This window comes from Hyaena hyaena, unplaced genomic scaffold (genome assembly GCF_003009895.1).
Source record: "Hyaena hyaena isolate Hyena2069 unplaced genomic scaffold, ASM300989v1 scaffold_65, whole genome shotgun sequence".
Lineage (NCBI taxonomy): Eukaryota > Metazoa > Chordata > Mammalia > Carnivora > Hyaenidae > Hyaena > Hyaena hyaena.
The window spans coordinates 3544291-3570160 of record NW_024080697.1 but is presented as its reverse complement, the minus strand read 5'-3'; the positions used below and the strand labels follow the sequence as shown (position 1 = coordinate 3570160).

Here is a 25870-nt window from a genome sequence, read left to right as displayed (position 1 = left end):
TGCCTGTGATGTACATCACTGACTGATTTAATGGTGATTCAATAATACAACTGATTCTTTTTCTGCAATTGTGGAGAAAACTATTTAGATTGGCAGGAGATTTTACTTTCGATTCCTTTTCTCTAACATGTTTCTATACCAGGATGCATTACTAAAATTTATCAGGAATCCTTATAATCCTTATAATTACCCAGAAGGAGAAATATTGCTATCTTTGTTTAAACGAGGAGTTAGGAGTGCCTGGGTGGCTTAGTTGGTTAAACAACCGACTTTGGCTCAGGTCACCATCTCACAGTTCGTGAGTTCAAGCCCTGCGTCGGGCTCTGTGCTGACAGCTCAGAGCCTGGAGCCTGCTTCTGATTCTGTGTCTCCCTCTCTTTCTGACCCTCCCCCGCTCATTCTCTGTTTCTGTCTCAATAATAAACTTAAAAAAATTTTTCTTTAATTTAAAAAATAAACGCGGAGCTAAACTGAAACCCAAATAAAAGAAAGGTGCTGAGAGGTGCTGACAGAACTATGGATGGAACCAGGAGTTCTAACTGATCCTTAATGAAGAAGAGAAAATGAGAACCCAGTTATTCCCCCAAAGAGTTTAGTTTGATCTTTCAGGTAAGTGAAATGGCTCTTCCCTAAGGTTCAGTGTAATATGATGCTTCATTCTTTTTAAGGGCAGTTACTTTTGAGCATAATCCTGTAATCCTGCTGCTTGCACAAATTCAGATAAGGTCAAGGAATCAGATTTTACCCCAGTATGACCTTTTTGCTCTAAAAATAAGCCTATATTGTCCCTATAGGGAAGGGCGATGGTGCGTCTGAATAATGGCTCTTCAATTCCCAGTAGCTCCCGTGTATGCCGAGAAATTACCTAAAATACAAAATAATTTCTTAATGGGGCTAACTGAAAATATAAATTAAAGAAGCTTTATTTATTTTCCTAGGCCTCTTGAGTGCTAACCTCAAGTTATTTCTAAGGGAAAATAAAACAATGAAATAACACATGGAACTGCTTACTAGACTGGTCTTATCAAAATAAAGTCCTTATGAGAAACATCAAGTGATTTATTATCTTTTTATAAGTTTCATTTGAAGGTGTTTCTAGGCTCTTGGCAACAGCTTGCCACGGATGCGTTCATTTCTTTCTTTCAGCTGGGCAATCTGATCAGCCATAGGAGCAGATAATATGTTCAGATTAAGAGCCAAGACGATCTCTGGGAAAGTTCATAAATAACTCACCTATGAGGAGCTCAGTTAATTTGCAACTAAGAAAAATCATAACTCAAATAGTTATTTAATTTGACTAAAAACACCTCAAACACTAAAAAGCAGACATTAAAGTTCTAGCTGTTTTACTAGAATTAGAGATCTGAATTACTATAGGCGGCCCTTAAGTATTCTCATTTGTAATTGGTGCTGCCACACTGAGCACCTCGTCTGGTCAGCACCTCACCCTGAATGCCCCTGACCAGGGCTGGTTCTTTCACAAATTCACTGAGATTAACAGATGGTGATCCTAGGAGGGACCCTGTAGTCATAGTCAGATTTACTCACTACTAACCAAAAGAGCTATGTGCCTACTGCAGGCTGAGAGAGCCCAATGCCATTTAATATTCTAATGCAGAAATTAAAAGTGTTACAAAGCTACTGTTTACATGTGGGATCGGGAAATACAATCTAACCATCTCACATTGCATTCAAGTATGTCTGAAGTTCATCAATGGACCAAGAGGGACCTTTGATGGGCTATAAATTAATATAAAACTGTGAGTTCTTTCTTTAGTTCTGATAAAATATTAAGCAGCAGATTTTATTTCTGCCCAAGACTTAGAGCAACTTACTAGTAACTTACTTGAATTAGTAAGGATTATTAAACACAGGTATTCATGAAGATTATTAGAGTTTTCTAAGGATTCTTAATTCTGCATTCTAGATGGTGCCCCATGCTCAATGCAAATGGTCTCATGCAGATCTGTAACAGTTTTCAAGAGGATTCTATTATTACTATATCATCATTGTATCCTGTATTGATTATGGCTTTCAAAGGCTGCTACTCTTTTATTTGTAAGCTACTGATAGTTTTGCTTCATCATTAACAATATAATATATACTGTTTGTAGTTACCTTATGTATGTGACTATGCACATTTACATAATTGGAACCTATAATTAAACCTAAAGACATCGGGCACCTGGGTGGCTCAGTCGTTTAAGAGTCAGACTTCGGCTCACTTTGGCTCTGGTCATGATCTCGCAGTCTGTGAGTTCGAGCCCTGCAACAGGCTATGTGCTGACAGCTGGAGCCTGGAGCCTGCTTCGGATTCTCTGTCTCCCTCTCTGCCCCTCCCCAGCTTGCACCCTGTCTCTCTCTCTTTCAAAAATAAATAAACATTACAAAAAAATTTTTAAAAACCTAAAAACATCATTGTTATGGTTCAAATATGAATTATCTATACCACCATTATTAAAACAGACTGTATAGTCTCCTTAAAATCTGCTTGTCAATTCATAAAACAATGTGGATTCATCTTTTTAAAAAATTATTTATTTATTTTTTTGGGGGGTAAGGATCGGGGTGGGAGAGAGAATCCCAAGCAGGCTCCACGCTATCAGCACAGACCCTGATGGGGGCTTGAACCCACAAACCATGAGAACCAGACCTGGGCCAAAATCAAGAATCAGACACTTAACTGACTGAGGCTTCCACGTGCCCCAACAATGTGGATTAATTTTAAATGCATTTTGCTGTGGGGAAAAAAGCCAGACTCATAGGCTACATATTATTTGATTCCATTTATGTGACATTCTGGAAAATTTGTGTCCACATGGGATTTGCATATATATATAGAGAGAGAGAGAGACTAAAAACAGATTAGTGGTTGCCAGGGATTGGGGTGGGATGATAGGCTCACTACTATCAAGGGGACACAAGGGGAATTTTAGGGTGACAGAATTGTTCTCTATGGTTCTGTGTGGCGGATAGGGGTGGGGGGATGGGCTGACTACCAAGGGGACAGACACAAGGGGAATTTTAGGGTGATAGAATTGTTCTCTATGCTTCTGTGTGCTACATACATGATCCTGTGCATTTGTCAAAACCCGCAAAACCATACACTGTAAAGAGTGACTTTACTGTATGCAAATTTTTAAAAAGCCAGGACGTCTCAGGAACCCATGATAGAATATAGGCTGTGGACAAATGAATATAATTGTATTACAAAGTAAGACATAATCTCACTGAAGGAGTAGGGAATAAAGCAGCTGACCTAGATAACTTGGAAAACCAGTGCTTTGTCTAGGTGGTATAAGGCTAAAGACAAAACAGCTGTAGACAAACACTGAATGTTGGTATATTTGCTTCTCGTAGGTAGACATATTTATAGATAAAGAGAATCAGGTTTCTCCTGTCAGAGAAAGAAGTTATAAAGAAGCAAAGTGGGGTGAGGTAGGTAAGAGGAAGGATGGGAAGGCTAGAATGAACCTATTGGTGGTGGACTAAAGTCAGAGACAATAGTATGAACTCAGGCTTACAGAAATAAACAGAAATTTGTGTCTACATGGGATTTGCATATATCTATATATATATATGCCAATATATATTTGCATATATATGTATATATATATATCTATATATATCTTCCTATATCTTTCTGCTCAGAGTGCCTAGAAATAGTGACACCCCCATAGCAACAAGCACAACTGGTGCCACATCTTGGTTTCTAAATTCCATTCCCTGATAAAAGCAACCCAGGGCTCCTTGGAGACATGGCTACATCCAGAGCTGCAGCAAGGAAAATAAAAACTGAGTCTGAAGTAACATATAATGCCAGAAAGTACTAGAAAAAAATAAGGGGAGCATTGTTAAAGGGACACATGGGCCAAACTGAAAGAACTCCGAAATGGAAGAGAAGGGACAATTAAATGTAGAAGAATTCCTTACAAAGGATTCCAGTTAAGCATGAAAGGAATGAGGGAACTAAAAAATCATCATCAGAACATAGTAATAACTGTTACAGGCAAGACCCACTGAGGGATGCTAAAATTAGTGGGCCAGACTTTAAGGAGAAACCAATTTGCATAGCCTCAAAGTATCTTCTTCAGTATATTTATTACTGTGGTAGTTTTACTATATGTCCATAAACTCTGGTACTCCTCCCTCTAGGAGCTGGATCTTAATTCCCCTCTCTCTGAGTGCAGGCCCGACCTACTAACTCACTCCTAGTGAACAGAATATGAAAAGGTAAACACAGTAACTTTATAACGAAGAAACCTGGCAGATGCCACCTTAACCAAGTGATGAAGGTTCATATCTCCAGTAATATAGCCCGGTGATATCATGTACTCCCTGATGAGATGAGATGCGATGAAAAGGGCTCATGGCCTCTGTGACAGTCTCCCCCAGAAGCATATCTTCATGAGAAACACGAAACAAACTAAAATTGGGGGAAATCTTCAAAAAACCTGACCACTACTTTTCAAAGTATCAAGGTCTTGAAAGACAAAGATCAAGAAACTGTCTCATAGGCACTTCAGCTCAGGTCACGATCTCATGATTCGTGGGTTCCAGCCCTGCGTCAGGCTTCACACTGCCAGTGCAGAGCCTGCTTGGGATTCTCTCTCTCCCTCTCTTCCTGCTCAACTTGCACTTCTCTCACTCTCGAAATAAATAACTTTATGAAAAAAAAAAAGAAAAGAAACAAACTGTCACATGTTGGAGAAGACTAAGGAAACAATGACAACTAAAAACAAAGTCGTATCCCCAGTTGGATTCTGGAACAAAAAAAAGGACATCAGTGGAAAAATTACAGAAATCTGAATAAAGTCTGTAATTTACTTAATATTACTATGCCAATGTTAATTTCTTTGTTTTGATTAAATGTCCCATGGTTACATAAGATGTCAACATTAGGGAATGCTAGGTTAAGAGTATATAGGAACTTTGTACTATCTTTGCAACTCTTCTATAAAACTAAAATTATTTGAAAATTGAAAGTTAAAAAAATATTTTTAGGGGCGCCTGGGTGGCTCAGTCAGTTAAGCGTCTGACTTCAGCTCAGGTCATGATCTCACAGTTTGTGGGTTCAAGCCCTGCGTCGGGCTCTGTGCTGACAGCTAGCTCAGAGCCTGGAGCCTGTTTCAGATTCTGTGTCTTCCTCTCTCTCTGCCCCTCCCCTGCTCGCACTGTCTCTTCTCTCTCTCAGAAATAAATAAAAAAATACATTTATTTTCATCTTGTGATAATTTGCTCACATATTATGAATCTGTGCTATTCAAATGGTTTGAAATAAGGCAAGTGTAGTAAAACTGCTGGGATATAAAGTGTATAAGACTATATTGTATAATATAAAATCATGCATACAAAAGGAATAATAAATTCACCTGTGTTCCTCCCCAAATATACCACAGAGTTCTTTTGTTCACTTGATGGAGTGAACCAGTTAAAAATATTTTGAGAATTGGGGCACCTGGGTGGCTCAGTCGGTTAAGTGTCTAACTCTTGATTTAGACTCAGGCCATGATCTCGCAGTTGTGAGATTGAGCCCTTCATCAGGCTGAGCTGGGCGTGAAGCTTGCTTGAGATTCTCTCTCTCCCTTTCCCAGTGTCCCTTTCCCCTGTGTGCGTATGCATGCTCTCTCTCTCAAAAATGTTTTTGTTTTGAGGTTTTCTTTTTTCTTTTTTTTTTTTAATGTTTTTATTTATTTCTAGGAGAGAGAGAGAGAGACCGCGTGAGCAGGGGAGAGTCAGAGAGAGAGGGGGTCACAGACTCTGAAACAGGCTCCAGGCTCCGAGCTGGCAGTCAGCACAGAGCCCGACGCGGAACCGTGAGATCATGACCTAAGCGAAAGTCGGACGCTTAACTGACTAAGCCACCCAGGCGCCCCTGTTTTGAGGTTTTCTAACAGACAAAGCTGAAGCACACATAATGCTATCTTGTTTAGCATGTCTCTAGAACAAATAAGACTGACTTCCTTTCCCCTTTTTACCAAGCTAATGCATCACTACAAATGGGAATGATAAGATAGTAGTTTCAAGAGATCCTTTGGCCAGGTTCAAAGAAGAATTAGTGTTTCTTCCCTTCTGTACTCCCCATCAGTCTCACCTACCCTGTTAGCTCTTTTCTCATCTCAGTATGTTGGAGGAAGGGCAAAGGGAAAGGTAAGTTCTTTCTGCAGGTGAGGTATGAATAATTGCAAAGTTAAGGAAGTAAAAGGAAGTTGAAGAGAATAGAAACTGGCCGTATGTTAACTGCAAGGCTGGTAAATGGGATGCACCGTTCAAATGTGGTTCAATTTCTTAGCAGCATGCCCCGAATTGTGCACTCTCAAGCCACCTGCTCTTTCCCCAGTCCTGATACTCTGCCAAAGTTCATGAATGATGATATGGGAGAGTTATCATGGAAAAGAGTATTACACTGTGTAAGTGTTGTTATGGGATGAATTTTGGATATATTAGGTGCTATAATTATAATGGTGAGATTAAAAATGCTTACAGATAGTAAGAAAGATTTCTATAGCATACTTAAGTGTTGGGGAATGTGATAAGAAGATATGACTGCTGACCCATGAGCTGGACCTGGGCACTCAGAGGCTCCTTACCCTCTCCCCTGTCCTTGGAATGTGGGCTCACTTGCCTTTCCTGCTTCCAGAGGCTGCTCTAAGGACATGGCCTTGGCAATGTGATGTGGTGTTGAAAACACCTGCACAGTATACATGACTGAGCCCCATTAGGGCCTCTTTATAAACTTTTATCATTCATCTTGTTGCCACCCAAGAGAAACCTCATATGTAAATTCTCCTTGTTATTTATTAAAGCAGCCACCTACCAACCTGAAGTGGCCTACATCTTTCTTCAGTCTCTCCCTGCCCTCTGAGTACAGGGGCCAATTTCAGATTACACAACGAAAGCTCCCAAAGGGGTTGAGAACCAACAGTAAGTTCATGTATGATCTCTAAAAAGTTATCTGTGTCATAGTGTATAAATAGCTTTTTATACAGTGGACCTAAGTGTCAAGCAAAGCTTTTCTAAGATACCTTTAAATGTCTTGATCTTTATTACTCTAGCGTCAAGGAGAGGCCACACTTTGGTGACTTTGATAAATATTCTGAAGTTTGCTTATTCAAAGTTCTTGAGGTATAAGGATAGATCACTGGATTCATCATTTACTCTTGAGGATTTCAATTTTTGAAAAAATGTTTACTTATTTGACAGAAAGAGAGAGAGCATGAGCAGGGGAGAGGCAAAGAGAGAGGGAGAGAGAATACCAAGCTGTCAGTGCAGACCCCAACATGGAGCTTGATCTCACAAACCATGAGATCATGACCTGAGCCGAAATTAAGAGTCAGATGCTTAACTCACTGAGCCACCCAGGTGCCCCAATTTTTTTTAACTGGACTTTATACCCAATGTGAGTCTTGAATTCACAACCCTGACGTCAAGAGTTGCATGCTCTACCGCCCTAGCCAGCCATGTATCCCTACTCCTTCAAGACCAGAAAAGCAAAATTAGGCTTTTCTTATTGCATTGTTGATACTATATTTTTGGAATCAGAACATCAAAGGAGCACAATGAATTGGCAGACTCTGAAAAATGCTTTCTCATGATAAGAAGCTCAAATTCTTGGTATTTAAACATTTCAGGAATTTGTATTACAAGTTACTATTTTGCTAATTCGGTTCCTTATTTTTATTTAGAAAATCCAGTACACTAAAAGTGTAAGTAGAAATTAGAGCTCATAAGCATAGTTGTATCATCTCTGAACATAAAAAAAGGAAGATATTTATCTGGTGGTACTTGGTAGCTATGTGAGGGTATGGTTGGAAATACCAACTTGTAATAAGTGGTCCTTTCCTACGTTATGTGTGTAGTGGTTCATGGTTATAAATTTAGACAGGCATTATAGTATAGTGGTTTACAGTATATATAGATATTATATATTTTGTTGTTGTTGAGAGAGAGAGTGTATGTGCATACACATAAGCAGTGGAGGGGAAGAGGGAGAGAAAGACTTTTAAGCAGCCTCTATGCCCAGAGTGCAGCTGCCTGGGGCTTGATCTCACAATTGTGAGATCATGACTGTGAGCTCATGACCTGAGCCTAAATCAAGAGTCATACTCAACCAACTGACCCACTCAGGTGCCCCTATAGTATAGTGGTTTAAATAGAGCATGGAAGTCACACAGAATGGATTTGAATCCTGGCTTTTCAACTTACTATCTAAATACTCTTGTGTAAATTGCTTCACCTTTCTGGGCCTTAGTTTTCTCTTCTGTAAAATGGGGATTAAGTGAAACAATATATGTATGATGCCCAACACATAGTAAGCACTCAGAGGATAACTCTTAGCAGAGTTCAAAAGATTAAATGTTCACTTGGGACTATGTGTTTAATAATTTAAAGGATTTCTTTATACCTTGTTGCCAGGAAAAGGGCTTAGGTATTACTAAGTATAATTTTTTAAATTTCCTAAATCATATGACTTATGGAAATACATGGGTTTTAGTGCTTGATCAAGAGTCATCTAGGGAACAAATTCCAGGGCCCATCCCAGACCTAATGAATCAAAAATCTCTGGAGCATGGTGTCTAGGATTTTGTTTTTTTTAAATCTCATCTAATTCTGAAGACTGTCCAAGTTTGAGAACCACTGAGGCAGAGCTTATGGGCAAGAGTATACTGAGTGAAACCACTGGCACATTGGGGTGGGGGATATTACAAGTAAGATTATAGATGAGTTCATGTGTGTGAAGCTTTGTTAACTATAAAACACTATAAATGGCAGGTACTGCTATCCAAAGAAGCATAATCATGGATTGCTGGTGCTGGAAAGGTCTTAAATTGAGGTCCAGTGAGGTTGATGTAACGTGTTTCAAAGTTAGGCAGCAAAGCAGCCAAACATGTATGATGTTATATACGTGGCAAATGGGTGTTAGAAATGTAAAATGTATGGAGCTTTGGGGGAGGGAAGACTGGGGCTGGGGAGGTCAGGAAAGACTTCATAGGGAAGTAAGAAATGAGCTGGGTCCTGAAGGATGGTTAAGGTTCAAATTAGTCATCCAGGGGGCAAGGGGACCGAGCAGAAATGCAGACCGAGGAATGCACAAGGCAAATTTTCAAGGGTGTGAGTCAGAGCCGTGAGGCTGAGCAGAAGACTCATGCAGAGGAGTGGTAGGGGAAAGAATGGTGGCTGGAGAAAACCTGCCAAGTACCTTGAGTCCTAAGCTGAAGAACTGAGACTATCTTGTAAGCACAAGGGATCCAAAGGTTTCTAAGTAATATATGAATAGTTGGAAGATGAGAGTCTAATAGCAGGAGGCTACTGGAATGTTCTAGGATGAAGCAATAGAAGTCTGAACAAGTGGGACTGAACAGTGGGAATGGAGAAAACCAGATGCTGTACAAAGAACTGGATCGTTCTTGGGATCTCTGTGGGGATCAAAGGAGAGAGAGGAACAAACCATTGTGAGCTAGGGGAGGGGTGTGGGGCAGGGATTGGGATTATGATCACACCACTGACAGAAAGAACAGGCGGTTGGTTTGGGGTAGATGGTGGCATTGTTACAGCACTCCATAGGGAAACATTAAATGCAACTCACCTTCATGTCCTCAAAATCCGTTATCCCCATCTGAGGGAGGTTTGCGCAGTTTACATGAATGAGTTTTCGGCCACTGATGAAGTTGGTGGTAAAACACTCCTGTTAGTACAACAAGAACACCACTCAAATGATTTATGGCAAATAGCAGGAAGAAAAGAAAGAAAAGAAAGGAGGAAAGAAAGAAAGGAGGGAGGGTGGGAAGGAGAAGAAAGAACTGGGGGAAGAGAAGGAACGGAGAGACAAATCATGTTTGTTTCTGGTTCAATACAGAGAAAAAATTTTAATTAAATTTTAAATCAAATTTAAATTTAATAATAATCCTATTAATCCCACATACTTTCCACCTGAGCTCTTGGTTACATTTCATACTGCTCCTTAATATATTTTTTTTTTTTGGCACAACTAGCGCTTCTTTCACACCTCAATTACATTTCTGAGTACCAGGGTGCAAAAGACTTCAGATCTTGTGTAATTTTGTGGCCGTCTAAGAACATAGTTGGCATCAATGAAAGAAGATTCACTCTTACCTTTTTTTTCCAGCTTCTTCGCTTTTCAAAAATTTTATTATTTTTTTATTGAAGTATAGTTGGCATTAACTCTATCTTTTTAATAGAACTACACTTGGTGAACTATTTACATTAATACTGTTAGGTGCTCATGATACATGTGACATATTTGGGACACTTAAGATCAGTAGTACAACTTAAAGGAGCTGACACTAAACTTGACAAAGTACCAAAAGTCTACCTTGGACAAAAACTGTCAGAAAAATACTTACCTATGAAAAGAGGCCTATACAATTTTTTTAGTCTTTATTCAAGAATTGCAAAGAAGTATGCTTACTGTGATAAATAGGGAAACAAATGTGACCCTCCCTTCCTCTATCAAAATACGAAATACATCAGTGGAAAAGCCAAAATTAAAATCCAGGTTGCCTCTACCATAGTCCAGGACTTTTCTATGCTCCTTCTAGGGAAGAAGGGGCATGAGCTCAGGAAAGGGTAAGAGGAATAAGAGGTAGGATGAGAGCATGTGATCTTTATTTATTTATTTTTTTTTAAATTTTTTTTAAATTTATTATTTCTAGGAGAGAGAGAGAGAGACAGCGTGAGCAGGGGAGGGTCAGAGAGAGAGGGAGTCACAGACTGAAACAGGCTCCAGGCTCCGAGCTGGCAGTCAGCACAGAGCCCGATGCGGGGCTTGAACCCACGAACGTGAGATCATGACCTAAGCGAAAGTCGGACGCTTAACCGACTAAGCCACCCAGGCGCCCCGAGAGCATGTGATCTTTAAAAATGTTACTTCTGTATACCTTGTATTGAGGAAAGCCTAGCTTGCCAATCCACTCTGCAACTTTCTCTGGGCTCCATTTGAGATACTCAAATTGCAGCTCAATCCTTCCTTTGGGTGGGGTTTCTTCTTCTTCTTTGTGTGCCAGTTCCTTCAACTCTGGAGACAAATCTTCCACAATTTCATCAAAAGACTCTCTTAAATCCCTCTGAGAATCTGAGACATATGAGTAGATGTCACTACTCGTATCAGTAATCTCAAGCAGTTTATCCATTTTGGAGAATTCATAACTTGTACTCATTGAGTCTAATTCACTTATTGTAAGAGACCCAAACATGGAGTCTCTTTGAGCTTTCTTGGTTTCTTTTACTGACCACATTCCTGTTTGATAGTCAGAGTACTCTAGCTGATCCTTGTCGATAGAATGTTTAGATTTGACTGGCTCTGGCCTATCTTCCTTAGAAAATGCTACATATGTCTCTCTTCTTAGTGGTAGTTTGGCTTTATCACGTAACTCTAGATCTTTCTCTGTAGCTTCCTCTGTTTGTGTCTTCTCTTGAACCTCTGGTTGGGTCTTCTGTGGCAGCACCTGACCCGTTTCCTTAGTTGATTTTCTTGATTTTTTCTTTGGAAACTTTGGTTTAGTCTGTTCTGGTGGCTCTAGACCTTTCTCTTCTGTTGACTCTCTTACTGTCTCCTCTGATTTGGGCTTCTCTGGTGGTGCTAGTCCTATCTCCTCAGTTGCTTTCCTCTGCTTATCTTTTTGATCTGATGGTTTAGTGCCCTCTAGTGGTTCTAAAATTTTCTTCACAGTTGATTCTCTCAGTGTCTCTTCTTGAACTTCTGGTTTGGTCTTTCCTGAAGGCTCTAGACCTGTTTCCTTGATTGGTTTTCTTGATTGTTCCTCAGGAAATTCTGATTTGGTCCCTTCTAGTGGCTCTAGAAGTTTCTCCTCAGTTGATTTCCTTTGTGTCTCTTCACTAGACTTAGTTGGTTTCTGGTCTAGAAACTTTAATTCAGTCCACTGAGGTGGCTCTGTCTGTTTCTCCTCAATTGATTTTCTTTGATCCTCCTCTGCAATCTCTGTTTTAGTCTCTTCTGGGGGCTCTGGACCTGCCTCCTCAGTAGACTTTCTTGGTTTCTCCTTTGGAAACTCTGGTTTAGTCTGTTCAAGTGGCTCTGTCTCTTTCTCCTCAGTTGACTTTCTTTGTATCTCCTGTGGAAGCTTTGGTTTAGTTTCTTCTGGAGGCTCTAGACCCGACTCTTCAGTTTCTCTTGGTTTCCCTTCTGGAAACTCTGGTTTTTCCTGCTCAGATGGCTCAGTCCTTTTCTCCCTTGATGACTTTCTCTGTGCTTCTTTTGGAATCTCTGGTGTGGTCATTTCTGGCGGCTGCAGATCTGCCTCTTCAATTGATTTTCTTGACTTCTCACTTGGAAATTCAGGTTTGGTCTGCTCTAGAGGTTCTAGACCTGTTTCTTCATGTTGTGCTGTAAGTGAATCCTCCAAAACTTCCAGTTTGGTCTCTTCTTGCAACTCTAACCTAGTCTCACTGATTGAGGCCCCTTTGGTCTCCTTTAGTAGCTCCAGATCTGTTTCCTCAGCTGACTGTATGTGTACGTCCTCTCTAAGATCTAGTTTGGCCTCCTCTGGTGACTCTAAGCCTGGCTCTTCCTTATCATACATAAGGACATCCGAATCTATGAAAAGCTCTTCCATCTCTCTGAGTGTCTCTGACTGTGCCTCCTGGGACATTCCTGGATCAGTCTTGCTAGAAAGGTCTATCTCTGACTCCTTGGGAATCTTTTCCTCAGACATGCTGGTCAGTTTTAAGTGTGGGTGTACGTCCTCTGACGCCCCCTCACCCTCCGGTTCTGGCTGTGCCTCCTGGTCAATCTACAGGTACCACCGGGCCTACCTCTGCCGTGGTGTCAGCTTCGCCATCTTGAGCCAATTTAAGAGACCTGGCCGGTTTGAGGTCTTCATACTCCAGGTCTTCTTCATCCGGGCCTCAATCGTAATACTTTGGGACTTCAGCCATGACGCACATTGGCCGACGCGCCCAGGCCTCCTAGCAACCCCAACTTCCGATAGCGTCTCTATGGATACCATGATTTCCGGTCGGGTCTTCCTGAATCTTCCCAAGGTTTTGTTTGTTTTGTCAAGCCCTGACTAAAAACCTGCGATCGAAAGCACGCAGTCACCCTCCCCACGTCCGCGTCGCCAGCCTCCGCTGCCTAAAGCCCCTGCGGCCGCTCGGGGCCGACGCTCGGCCTCTTCCGGCCCGCGGGCTCCGCTCGGCTCCTCCCGGCGCGCCGCCGCCGCCGCGCTCGCTCGGCCTTCGGCTGTTTCCGGAGCCACTCGCTGCTGGCGGCAGAGGCGCTCTCGGCGCTGGCTGCAGATGTCTGAGCGGCTGGCAGCCGGGGGGCCGGCGGGCCGCCCCGAGGACGGCCCGGGAGTGGAGGGGAGCCAGGCGGCCGCCTCAGGTACGCAAGCCGGGGTCCGGCGGGTGGGTCCGCCCGGCCTCGGGGCCCGGCTCGTCGCGCGAGGCTCGGGCCGCGCCCTGCCCAGCTCTGCCCCGCGCCCCTCGATGGAGCGGACCCGCCCGGGGCAGCCCCCTTCCCGCGCGGAGCCCCCGCCTTCGCTGCCCCCGGGCCGCACAGCCAGCCTCTGGCCCCGCCGCCGCCGCCGCTGTCCGGCCCGGGGCTGCGCTCGAGATTGTTCGCTACTCCTCTTTCGAAATGCTGTGGTTCCTGCCCCGCTTCCTTTCTCCTATCGGCCCAGCTGGCGGTGACGGGTCTGGTCTGCCCCCGGCGCCTCTTGAGCTCGCCCGCTGATCCCTCCGGGTCGCGGACCCCAGCCCCGCTGGCCTCGCTGCTCCTTGCTAGCGGCCCCGCACCCCGCTCCCCATGTCGGTGCGCGCTCTCTGCCCGCGGCCGGCTGGGGAGCCTCGCCTTCCGCGGGCCTGAGCCCCGCTGGGTCCCGGCCCCCGCACGCCGGCCCCCGCGCCTCGCCGCCCGCCCCCTCCGTCCCTCCGGGTGCGGGAGCCGGTAGGCTCCGAAGGTCTTCTGAGTGAACGTCATGGCCGGAGCCAAGGCGGGACATAGGGGCTGACTTAGGGACTCTCTCTGGCGACCTCCCTCATTCGCCACCCTCCTGGTTCGGGCGACGGCCCCCGGTTCTGCCCACGGGAGTTCCTCCGCATGGGTTCGGCGTCCAGGGGCGAAGGGTGCCTCTGGCCCACGTCACCTTTCGTGCCTCCATATGCTCACCGCACAAGGAAACTCAGAGGGTGGGGGGAGACAGCTGGTCTCGCCAAGTGGCAAGTATAAATTAATTTTCCCAGTCTGAAATTAAAATAGGCACCGTAAACTGTAGCGGTAGAGGTGGCGCCCGGGTCAAAGTGTGAATCTTCAGTTTACTGATCAAGTGACCTTGGGCACGTCACTGCGCCCTGTCTCCGTCTCCTCATCTGTCAAATGTGGGTGCTAATAGTACCTGTCTAATAAGACTGCTGGGGGAATTCCATGAGCCACTAAGGGTGAGGCACTGGTGCCCAGCTCCTGGTACATACCGTACTCGTGGTATTCGCCATTAAGAGAATAAGGTGCTGTCACAGGTGTCCCTGGACATGTGTCTTCCAGCACGGTGGTTTTTTTCCTCTGTCCCAAATATCTCCCGTCTTCTAATGCTACTTCAGTCTCTCTCTCTCACCTTGGAATCACCCAGCTTTTCCCTGTGACTTTGTTCTCTTACTTTAAAATATCTAACCATGTTTGTCTCTTTTCCTTCATATGAACTCCTATGCTTTGTGGTATATTCAAAATTGATGACATGTATCTAACATTATAGCAATAAACATTTTAAGCATAATCTCTAAAAGACTCAGCAAATGAACACTCAGAGTCTCATAAACATCTGTCCCTTGCATCTGTCAATATTTATAAGTTGAGGCCTTTTTTTTAACTTCCCCTTTAGCTCCTTGTGTGCTTATGGCAAACAAACCCAATCGTTTTATATAGAAAAGTCTTAAGAATAGGACTGTATTGGAGGATGGTAGCTGTGTCTCTTGAGTGTGTCTCCTCTCCCCCTCACCCCTTTTCACTGGTTCCTGAATTCTCTTTTTGTTTCCAGGACGGGGATAAAAATACTTCTGGTTAGTTTCTTCCTCTTGTACTTAGCAAAGTGAGTGTTGGTTTCTTCTTCTGTCATGTAGGGGTTTGTTACTGTGGCCCAGAGCAATTGTTGCTCTTAAAACAATAGTAATGATAACTTACATTAATTGAATGCTTACTCTGTACCAGAAAGTGGGAAAATATTTACTTGTATTGTCTGATTTAATCCTCTCAAGAGAGTCATTTTCTCCCCATTTTATTCATTTAATTAATTTATTAGAGAGAGGAGTGCTAGCAGGGGAGAGGGGCAGAGGGAGAGAGAGAGCATTTTATAAAAAAATTTTTTTTTAACATTTATTCACTTTTGAGAGACAGAGAATGAGTGGGGAAGGGGCAGAGAGAGAGGGAGACACAGAATCCAAAACAGGCTCCAGGCTCTGAGCTAGCTGTCAGCACAGAGCCCAATGTGGGGCTCGAACCCACAAACTGAGATCATGACCTGAGCTGAAGTCGGATGCTTAAACCGACTGAGCCACCCAGGCGCCCCAGACAGCATTTTAAGCAGACTCCATGTTCAGCCCGAGTCCGACGCAGCGTTCAGTCCCACAACCTGAGCAGAAATCAAGCATCGGATGCACAGCTGCCTGAGCCACCCATTTTATAGAGGACCAAACTATGGCTGAGAGAGGTTAAGGTATCTGTCCACGTTACTGTGGAGATTTTACTGTCCGTGTGAAATTGTCACCTTGTTGTGATGAAGTGTGCAATCATTTGTTTACATTGGCTGTTGACCCCAGTATTGGTCTTCCAGGGCAGATTATGGTCTTTGCCTTCAAAGTGTTTTTAGTTTGGTAGGACGAGAGTACCGCTGGGACAAACAGCAGCAATTCAAAACTTATAGTTGAGTGTGATATTACAGTTCTTTACGTCCTTAGCCCAAGAAACCTGCTTGGGGGGCGGGGAGGGAAGGAACCTGCCTTGTCTCCTTACCTCCTAGAGCCGTTGTTGTGTCCTATAGGATCTACAAATACTTGTTAGATTGTGAGAGAAGGTCTCAGCACAGAGATTTGGAGGAGCACCAAATGCATATGAAGAATTAGGGTTGAGATATTCAAGACTGTTCCTTGGGTTGAAGCAGTGGTTCTCTGGGCGCCTGGGTGACTCAGTTGCTTAATTGTCACACTTTGCTCAGGTCACGACATCGGGGTCTGAGAATTCTGTGCTGACAGCCTCAGAGCCTGGAGCCTGCTTCAGATTGTGTCTCCCTCTCTCTGCCCCTCCCCCACTCGTGCTTCCCCTCCCCCCCAAAATAAATAAACATTAAAACAAAACAAAACCAGTGGTTCTCAACCAGGACCGATTTTGCCTGGGGGTGCTCAGGGTGTGTTCTGGTTGTCACTGCTGGGGTTGGGGGGCGGTGGGCAGGCTGTGACTGATACTAGGGGGTAGAGGCCAGGGAGGCCGCTAAAGCCCCTGCAGTGCACGGGAGCCCCCACCACGAAGAATTATCTGGCCCCAAATGTCAGCAGTGCTGCTATGAGAAACCTTGAGTTAGCACGAAGCTGGATTTCCAAACCAGTGTGGAACTCACGTATCTGGTTTGGCTCAGAGTTGTATAACCTGGGGAGTAAACTTAAAAAACGCTTCAAATTGAGAGTTTGATTGGATCCTTCTGCCACCTTCCTCTGGAAGATGATCCAGTTAGTAAGCAGTAGAGATCTAAGAAAGAATGAAATCGAAAGAGATTTCTGCCATCCTCTCTTCGAGGGAAAACAGCAATAAGAAATGAGTCTGGACATCCAGTTGTTATTGAATTAAAGGTTCTGATTTTTTTTTTTTAATGTTTTATTTATTTCTAGGAGAGGGAGAGAGAGACAGCATGAACAGGGGAGGGTCAGAGAGAGAGGGAGATACAGACTCTGAAACAGGCTCCAGGCTCTGAGCTGGCAGTCAGCACAGAGCCCGACGCGGGGCTCGAACCCACGAACCGCGAGATCATGACCTAAGCGAAAGTCGGACGCTTAACCGACTAAGCCACCCAGGCGCCCCAAGGTTCTGATTTTTTTAAAAAGCAAAGGTTTTGATTTTTTGGTGTATCTTATTCCTTGAAAGCAGGAACCTACAGTTATCCAGAGTAATTATAGCTTGTTTTTTTAATAATATTCTCTGCAGAGAGTACCTTTTGAGTGTCTTCATGTTTGTTAGCTGAAGTTTTAGTGATGAAGGAAGAAAACTTTATTTTTTTCTGAACTCAGCTCTACAGTAGCCACAGTGTTCTTACTGTTTTGTGAACTGTAATTGTTTTTATTAATCTTTTATTTGGGCCACCTGGGTCCTTTAGTCCCCAAGAGGAAAGAGCTGGCGCTCTTTCTATAGTGAAACTCTCTGAGGCATACATATTGCATCACTTGGGAACAGGATTTTTTTTTTTTTTTTGAGCTTATCGAGCTTTGTGGAAAATAAAGGGCAAAATCTATTATGACCTTGAAGTCAGCACCAGTACTTGGTTTGGTGTATATGACCCTGAGAGCTATCAAGGCACTTAGAGATGCTAAGGACTGGAAACAGGTCATGTGAACTTGTTCATGATTCTTAGGTAGGTCTTTGAGCGGTGCAGTAAGTCTTTCAGCAAGGGTGGAAATGTTGCATATGTGGCTATTTCAGTTTATATTGGAATTTGAAAAATTGTGGCTACCAGATTGGATGGGGCAAAAGAGTGGAAATTTATGCCAAAAAGCCTTTATGGCTTTTTAGTTTTCTTTTGCAGTTATATATATATACGTACATATATATATATAAGTCAAAATGGTATAAATTTGTCTGCCTGCGGTAATTTGTTTTCTGATAACAGTTGTGCTTTTGTGTTGAGATAGCCAATTAGCCCTGTCATAATTCAGTCCATAACAGCATAACCCAAAGTTTGTAATATGAATGACCACGTAAGAGCTCATAAGGACTGACAAGAAATTGGGCCACCTGGTCTCTGGATTTGGTTGGAATATAAACTCAGCTAGTTTCTTTTTATTTAAGCCTCTTGAGTCTTTAACCACATAACCTGCTTTTGGTTCCTCTGCCCTTGAATCTAAAAGGGCAGGCTAATTATCCCTTTGCAGCCTGTTTAGTGAAGGGGAAGTCCTATGAGACCTGTTCTAGAGAACTCCGACCTGATATTCAAATGCTTGAGAAAAAACCTTTTTTTGGTTCTCTTTGTAGAGAAAGTACAAAGTACACAATAAATTTAAATCTGAAGCATGATCAGCATGTTTGAAAGCATATTCTGGTAACACATGAAGAAAATTATTATTTTAAATATTGTCAAATATAAAATAAATCATTATAGGAAAGTTTCTTTTTTTTCCTCTTTACCTTGCTTTAGAGGCTATCAATTATAAATGTAGTTATTCTTGAGCTTCCATTTTACTTTCTCTGCTCATTGTTTCCAAGACATAGGCCATGTGGCTGTCACGGTCATGGTTTTTGCCATGTTAGAGAATATATTCCAAAATTATTTGGCTATTATTTTTTCTTTAAATGACATTTAAAATTTTGTTTCATTCTAAATGGTATCTGTGCTGTTACTATTTTGACGTATCAGCTTTTCCTAATACATGTTAAAATAAATATATACCCATTAAAAAAAAAAGACATATTCCCATATACCATCTAAATTTGCAAAATTTGTCCTGGTTTCTCTGGTCTCTTTGAGGAATGCTTGTAGAATTGGTCTATATTTGGCTGACATATTAAAACCTATCCTATAGAAAAAAATGGCTTTTTCTTCTTTATAGTGGTCTACATTTCATTAAATAAATTTAGGAAACCTGAAAAGCTGTGTTTTATCTCCCTACAACAGGCCTCCATCTTCTACACTTGATACTTTTGGAAATAAATTTAAGTATTTCTTTCTCTTTTTCTTCCTACCTCTCTGAATGTAGTTACACGTTGTTTTACCAGTAGTTCTTACATAATTTAGCATATACCTTTAACTTTAAAAATCAAGAGCTATCTCTTTTCACTTTTTTCTCCTGCATACATTAAGCTGTTAAGATGCTCTGAGAAGTGGCTCTTAGCGTATGAAAAATGTTCAAGGGACATGGGAATCATAAATACCCTGGGCAATTTGGTATCTCTCAGTAGTGTGCAAGAACAAACGCTTCTATACATTGCTGTTAGGAGTGTGAATTGATGCAAATGCTGTGCAGGGGAATTTGTCAATATCCATCAGAATTATAGTATATGCCCTCATTGATCTATTCCTTCCAGGAATTTATCCTCTAAGTTTATTCTTATGCCTGTTTAATGACACAGACACATCCTCTTTTGTATAGGCTGGTGTGTAATGAATGGTGAAAGATTAGAAATGACATCAATGTCCATCCATAGGGAACTGGTTAAATAAATTAATGGAATATCCAGCCAATGAAATATTAATCAGCTGTAGAGGAAAATGAGAAAGCTTTTTATATATACTTATAGAAAGATCGCTGAGATATAAATGGAAAAAACAAAGTAAGTTTGGTATTGTCATTACTTGTATAAAAAAGAATATATATGCACACATTTATGTGTGTATAGTATCTCTGGGAGACTGTACAAAACCTAGTAACATTGGTTACTTTTAGAGGTGGAGACTGAGATGAGTGGAAATTTCCCCTGTATACTTTTAGGATTTTTGAATTTTGAATAATGTGGATACATTACCTATTCAGAAAAAATACACGCAAATGTGTCATGAGACTTTTCACTGTTCTTATATTGTAAAAGACATCTCTGTTACCTTTCTGCTCATCAGGAACTCACCCTTTCTGGGCCTTTTTTCTCTCTGATGAATTTTTTATGAAATACAAGTTATAAATCTCCTTGGGGATTAACTTTGTGTTATTCTTTAAATCCACTACTGTCTTTCATTATTTTTGTGCTAATTTCATTTATGTCTAAGGATAAATCAAAGGGGGATAGAACCACTACTCAGATAAGCTGATGCTGTTAGCCAATGACAGAAAGAAGGCAGACTTTTAAATTTCTAATTTGTTTCCATTTTATTCAGTTAGGTATTTTCAAACTGAAAAAGGTAAAGAGGAATTGTTGCTTTCTGTTTTGAGTAATGGCAGACTAGGTAATCGGATCAGTTCTCCCACTGGGGACAATTAGAAAATAATTGTCAACATATAAATATTTGCTTGAATATCCTGGGGAGCTAGCCAGATAATGAATTACCAGGCTATACTCAAGGTGAGAGCAGAAGTATAAAGATAGGGATCCAAGGATGAGAGTCCATTTTGGGGGCTCTTTTCTCCTCTGATGCCATGTGCTGGATTCTTGAGTGGGGAGGCTTGTCAAGGCTGTGAATGTGCCTCTCTGGGCTAAAGCAACAAGCATTAATTTTCAGAACCAAGTGGGGGGAACCCTGGTGGACCCTCTTTTCTCTAGGTTGGGACTGTGAAAGGCTGTGGTCTGGAAGTAAGGGTAAATCAGAAGTAGGCAACTGTAGGGACTATAGCTCACCTTCAGAAAAATCTAAGTTTATGAAATTGGGTTAAGGTGCCCCCAGGGTGCTAGCGGCTCCAGGGATGTGGAAGAAGCAAAGGAAAAATCTCTGGAGGCTCATTCAGATTAGGCTTCAGATTATTTCTACAAACAATTTTGTGAATTGTTTCTGGCACATATTGTAAATGACTAGATTCCTGAGAAGAGATAACATGAACAAAAATCAAAAGAAACAACATACAGTAAAACTCGATCCCAAGGGGGCACCAGACTAAAACGTAATTAGGTTTATTACGTTTGAGATCAAAGATAAGTTTCAGAAACTTGGCAAGTAACTGAAATTTATAAAATTGAACCAATTAGAAATTGTATAATGAAATATACAGATGAAAATGTAAAACTCAGTAGATAAGTTTAGCAAAAAGTTACTATACCTGAAGAGAGAATAGTGAATGGTCAGAAAAAAAGACAGAAGAAAATATCCAGAAGGAAATATGTAAAAATGCAGCAATGGAAAATTCAGGAAAGAGGTAAAAGACATAGAAGGTATGTTGGGAAGGTCTAACATTTGTATAATTGGAGTCCCAGAAGGTGCGGAGAGCCAGAATGGACAGAAGCAATGCTTGATGAAATAATAGCTCTGAATTTTCCAAAGCTAATGGAATGCACAGATTTAAGAAGCCCTGTGTATCCCAAGCAGGAGAAGTACAATAAAATCTACAGTAGGTATACATTAAGTTAACCTTGCTATAAAAACCAAAGCAAAGAGAAAAAGTAGCCAGAGAAAAATTACAGTTTGCTTTCAAAAGAGTAGTAATTAGACTGACAGCTGACTTCTGCACAGAGTAGTAGAAGCTAGATTATTGGAAAAACTACCAATATAGATTTTTTTCTGGAAAATAGTCTTTTTTTTTTTTTTTTTAATTTTAGAGCATGTGAGTTGGGGAGAGGGACAGAGAGACAATCTTTTTTTTTTAAATATTTTTATTATTTCTAAGAGAGAGAGAGAGACAGCATGAGCAGGGGAGGGTCAGAGAGAGAGGGAGATACAGACTCTGAAATAGGCTCCAGGCTCTGAGCTGGCAGTCAGCACAGAGCCCGACGCGGGGCCCGAACCCACGAACTGCGAGATCATGACCTAAGCGAAAGTCGGACGCTTAACCGACTAAGCCACCCAGGCGCCCCCAAGAGAGAGAGACAATCTTAAGCAGGTTCCACCCTCAGTGCAGAGCCTGATTCGGGGCTCGATCCCAGGACTCTGGAATCATGGCTTGAAATCAAGAGTCAGATGCTTAACTGACTGAGACACCCAGGCAACACCAGGAAAATAGTCTTTAAGAATGAAGTTAGGGTTCCTGGGTGGCTTAGTTGATTAAGTATCTGACTTTGGATCAGGTCATGACCTCATAGTTCATGAATTTGAGTCTTGCTCCAGGTGAGCTTGTACCTCATCACTTGTTGGGTGAGTTCAAGCCCTGCTAGGGGTGAGCTTGAGCCCCACATTCCTAAGACCCAATAAACACATTGGGTAAGCACAAACTCCGCTTCGGGTGAGCATGAGTCCTGCATTGGGTGAGCCCTGCCTCTCTCTCTGTCTCTTTGCCCCTCATGGGATTCTCTCTCTCTCTCTCCCTCTCTCTTGCCCCTCACTCACTTGCACCCTGTCTCTCTTTCAAAAAAAGAAGTGCTCATCAAAAAAGAAAAAAAAGAATGAAGGTAAAATAGAGATATTTTCAGATAATCAGAAGCAGGAGTTTTCACCTGCAGACTGGCAACTAAATTCTTCAGGCAGAATCAGAATGATCCAGATGAAAGGAAAATCACAATTTCATCTCAATAATTAACATAGATGCAAAAAGTCATGAGCAAAATACAAGTAGACTAAATCCAGCAATATATATGACCCAGTTAGGTTTTTCAGGATTGCAAAGTCATTTTAACATTCTTTAAAAGTCAGTGTAAATCATCATTTTAATATATTAGGAGATAAAAATGATCAACTTAATGCAGAAAAAAGTGTTTGATAAAATTCACCCTCCACTTATGATTCAAAACTCTTGGCAAACTAAGAATTAAAGAAAACTTCCTTAATTGGATAAAACATATGTATCTACAAAAATCCTAGAAGCAGCATCAAACTTAATGGTGAGATTTGAGTTTTCCTCTTGAGATTGGGAATAAGGCAAGGGTGCCCACTCACCACTTACTGATCATCCTTTTACTGGATATTCTAGCTAATACGGTCAGGCAAGAAAAAAAAAAAAAATATATATATATATATATTATACGGAGTAGAAAGGAATCCTGTTAAATCTGTTGTTTGCAGATGACTATATACATGGAAAATCAGAAGAATCTGCAGATAAATTATTAGAATAAGTTTAGCTAGATTGCTGGGCATAGAGTCACTATGTGAAATTTCACGGCATTTACGTACGTACAAATATACCTCAGAGATATTGCAGGTTCAGTTCCAGACCACTGCAGTAAACCAGATCACAATAAAGCAACTGAAGTGAAGTTTTCTGGTTTCTCAGTGTCTATAAAAGTTATGTTTATACTATATTATAGTCTATTAAATGTTCAGGCACAGCCATTTCTAAAAAAAAAGTGTAATACCTTAAAAAATATTGCTAAAAAATGCTAACCATCATCTGAGCATTCAGCAGAGGTCTAATCCCTGATCATATGTTGCTGTAACAAATATGATAATGAAGAAGTTTGAAATATTGCAAGAATTATCAAAATGTGACATAGACATAAAGTGAGCAAATGATGTTGGAAAAATGGTGCTGATAAACTTGCTTCGCACAGGGTTGCCATGAGCCTTCAATCTGTCAAAAATGCAGTAACTGGGTGCCTGAGTGGCTCAGTTGGGTAAGCATCTGACATCTGCTCAGGTCATGATTTCACAGTTCGTGGGTTCAAGTCCCACATTGGGCTCCATACTGACAGCGTGAAGCCTACTTGGGATTCTCTCTTTTTCTCTCCTCTGCCCCTCTCTCACTCGTGCTTTCCCTCTCTCTCAAAAATAAATAAAACAATGCAATATCTGCCAAGTGCAATAAAGTGAAGCGCAATCAAATGAAGTGTGCCTGGAACAGCAATGAAGTTAAAAATATATAAAAATACAATTTACTGTAGATTAAAGAAAGTTCAAATACCTGGGAATAAACCTTACAAAATGTGTGCAAAGCCTTTGTGCAGCAGATTATGATATTATAGTAATTATTATTTTTTAAAACCAGAACATCTATTGTGTGACTAAATGTTGAAATCCTTGAGATGAACGGGATGTCACATTAGCTGCCTTCTCGGGTTTAGGTGTTGTTCCTTTACAGAATCCAGGCCTGCACCTGCAGCATAGTTTTTAGGTGCATTTGGCTGGCCCCAGTGTTATTTTGTCTTTTAGCCTTGGCACTCCTGTTATACTTTCTCTTCCGCTTGGCAGGAGAGGCGCATTCGCCACAGGTTGACTTCCGAAGGTGGCAGGCCTTGGAGTCACAGTGTCTCCACAATGCGCGTGTCTTATTGTGATGCTTTCCAAATGGTAATGTCACCTTTGCCATCTTGTTTCTGTGGCTGAAACCCCATAATACGTTATTGAGAGAAATGAAATCATAAATAAATGGAAAGATGTATCGTATTCCTAGATTGAAAGACTCAATATTGTAAAGATGTCAGTTCTCCCCAACTTGGTATATAAATAAAATACAATTCCATTAAAAATCCCAGCAGGCTTTTGATGTTTTGTTTTGTTTTTTGCAAGGAATTTGACAAGCTAGTTTTAAAAAGTATATATAGGAATGAAAGGCCATAAATAGCGTATATAAAAATACTCTGAGTAAGAACAAAATGGAAAGATTTGCTCTATCAGGGTATCAAGAATTATTTTAAAGTTTTTACAGAATAGTTTACTGGGTCCTAGGAATGGAATAAAAGCCTAGAAACAAAATCTTTGATTTGCAACCAAGATTGTGCTGTAGAATAGTGAGGAAAGAATGGTAAATGTTGTTGGGATTATGGAATATCCTAAGAGAAGGAAAGAAAGGAAAGAAATTTAATCCTTACCTCACACAGCATACACATAAAAAATCAACTCTAGTTGGATTGTATACCAACATATGAAAGAATACAGTACACTCCTAAAAGATAATATAGAAAAATATATTGTTCCCAGCATAGGGGAAGACATCTCAAACAGGACACACAAAGGGCTAATAAAGAGTGATACATTTTGACTACGTTAAAATGAAGAACTTTGGTTCATCAAAGGACACCATTAAAAGAGTGAAAAGGTAAGTCACAGAGTGGAAGCAGGTATTTGTAACATGTAATTAACAAAAGGTTTGTATTTAGAGCTCCTATAAGTAATAAAAATATGATCCAACTTTCAACTTTTGGCTTGGAGGTGGCCAACATGCAATTTTCTGCAGCTGTCCTTAATTCAGGGTCCTCTGACTCCAGCTGCCTCCACCATGCCACCTAAATTTGACCCCAATGAGATCACGTACTTGAGGTGCACCAGTGGGGAGGTTGGTGTTACATCTTCCCTGACCTCCAAGATTGGCCCCCTGACTCTCCTAAAAAGGTTGATGATGACATAGCCAAAGCAACCAGTGATTGATTGGGAGAGTCTGAGGATATAGTGAAAATGACCAAGATGGATAGGCCCAGATTAGGGTGGTACTTTCTGTGTCTGCCCTCATTATCTAAGTCCTCAAGGAACTGCCAAGATATAAAAAGAAGCAGAAGAACATTAAGCACAATGGAAGTATCAGTTTTGATGAGATTGTCGACATTGCTGGACAGATGGGGCACCTGTCTTTTAGTTAGAGAACTGTCTGGAACCATTAAAGAGATCCTAGGGACCACCAGACTGTGAGCTGTGATGTTGATGGCCATCACCCTCATGGCATCATAGATGAAATCAACAGTGGTACAGTAGAATGCCCAGCTAGTTGAGAATTACAAAGGAAAATATTTCAGTAAAGAATCATTTTGTTGAAAGAAAAAAAAAAGATAATCCAACAGTAAAATAGGGAAGAGACTTGAACAGGCATTTTATAAAAGATTTCCAAATGGCCAAGACACATGATAAGTCATCAGTAATCTGCAAACTAAATGAGCATACATCAGTCAGAATGGCCCAAATAAAAACTAATATGACCAAGTATTGCAGAGATTACAGAGTAATGGGAATATTTCTCACTACCAGCATAAGTGCATATTTGGTACAACCCCTTTGGAAAATAGTTTGGCATTGTCTATAAAAGTTTATCATTCAGATTTCTATTACTCAGCTATTCCATTTCTGGTTTATTACAAAATAAATGCATGCACATGTGTACCAAAAGACATGAACAAAAATATTTATAGCAGCATGATTCATAA

General features: G+C 41.3%; 2 protein-coding genes and 1 pseudogene across 4 annotated transcripts in view; 1 reads left to right on the top strand and 2 right to left on the bottom strand.

The window, feature by feature from the left end:
* Positions 1-434: 434 nt before the first annotated feature.
* SAMD15 (sterile alpha motif domain containing 15) lies at positions 435-12999 on the bottom strand. Its single transcript, XM_039232228.1, is given in 5 exon segments — positions 435-682; positions 685-865; positions 9587-9685; positions 10899-12771; positions 12773-12999. Coding segments are annotated over 5 exon segments (2358 nt in total). The 5' UTR covers positions 12925-12999; the 3' UTR covers positions 435-629.
* Positions 13000-13220: 221 nt separating this feature from the next.
* The window catches only part of TMED8 (transmembrane p24 trafficking protein family member 8), a 39283-nt gene continuing 26633 nt past the window's right edge, over positions 13221-25870 (top strand). For 2 of the 3 annotated variants that reach the window (XR_005528458.1, XM_039232233.1), the window contains exon 1: positions 13229-13360. Coding sequence is in view for 2 of the 3 variants with exons in the window: in XM_039232233.1 (XP_039088164.1) it covers positions 13276-13360 (85 nt within the window). In the remaining variant the exon portion in view is untranslated. Of the gene's footprint in view, positions 13361-25870 lie in introns of all 3 variants that reach the window. The other variant, XM_039232234.1, reaches the window with a different exon arrangement.
* Positions 23730-24045, bottom strand: LOC120231913 (annotated as a pseudogene).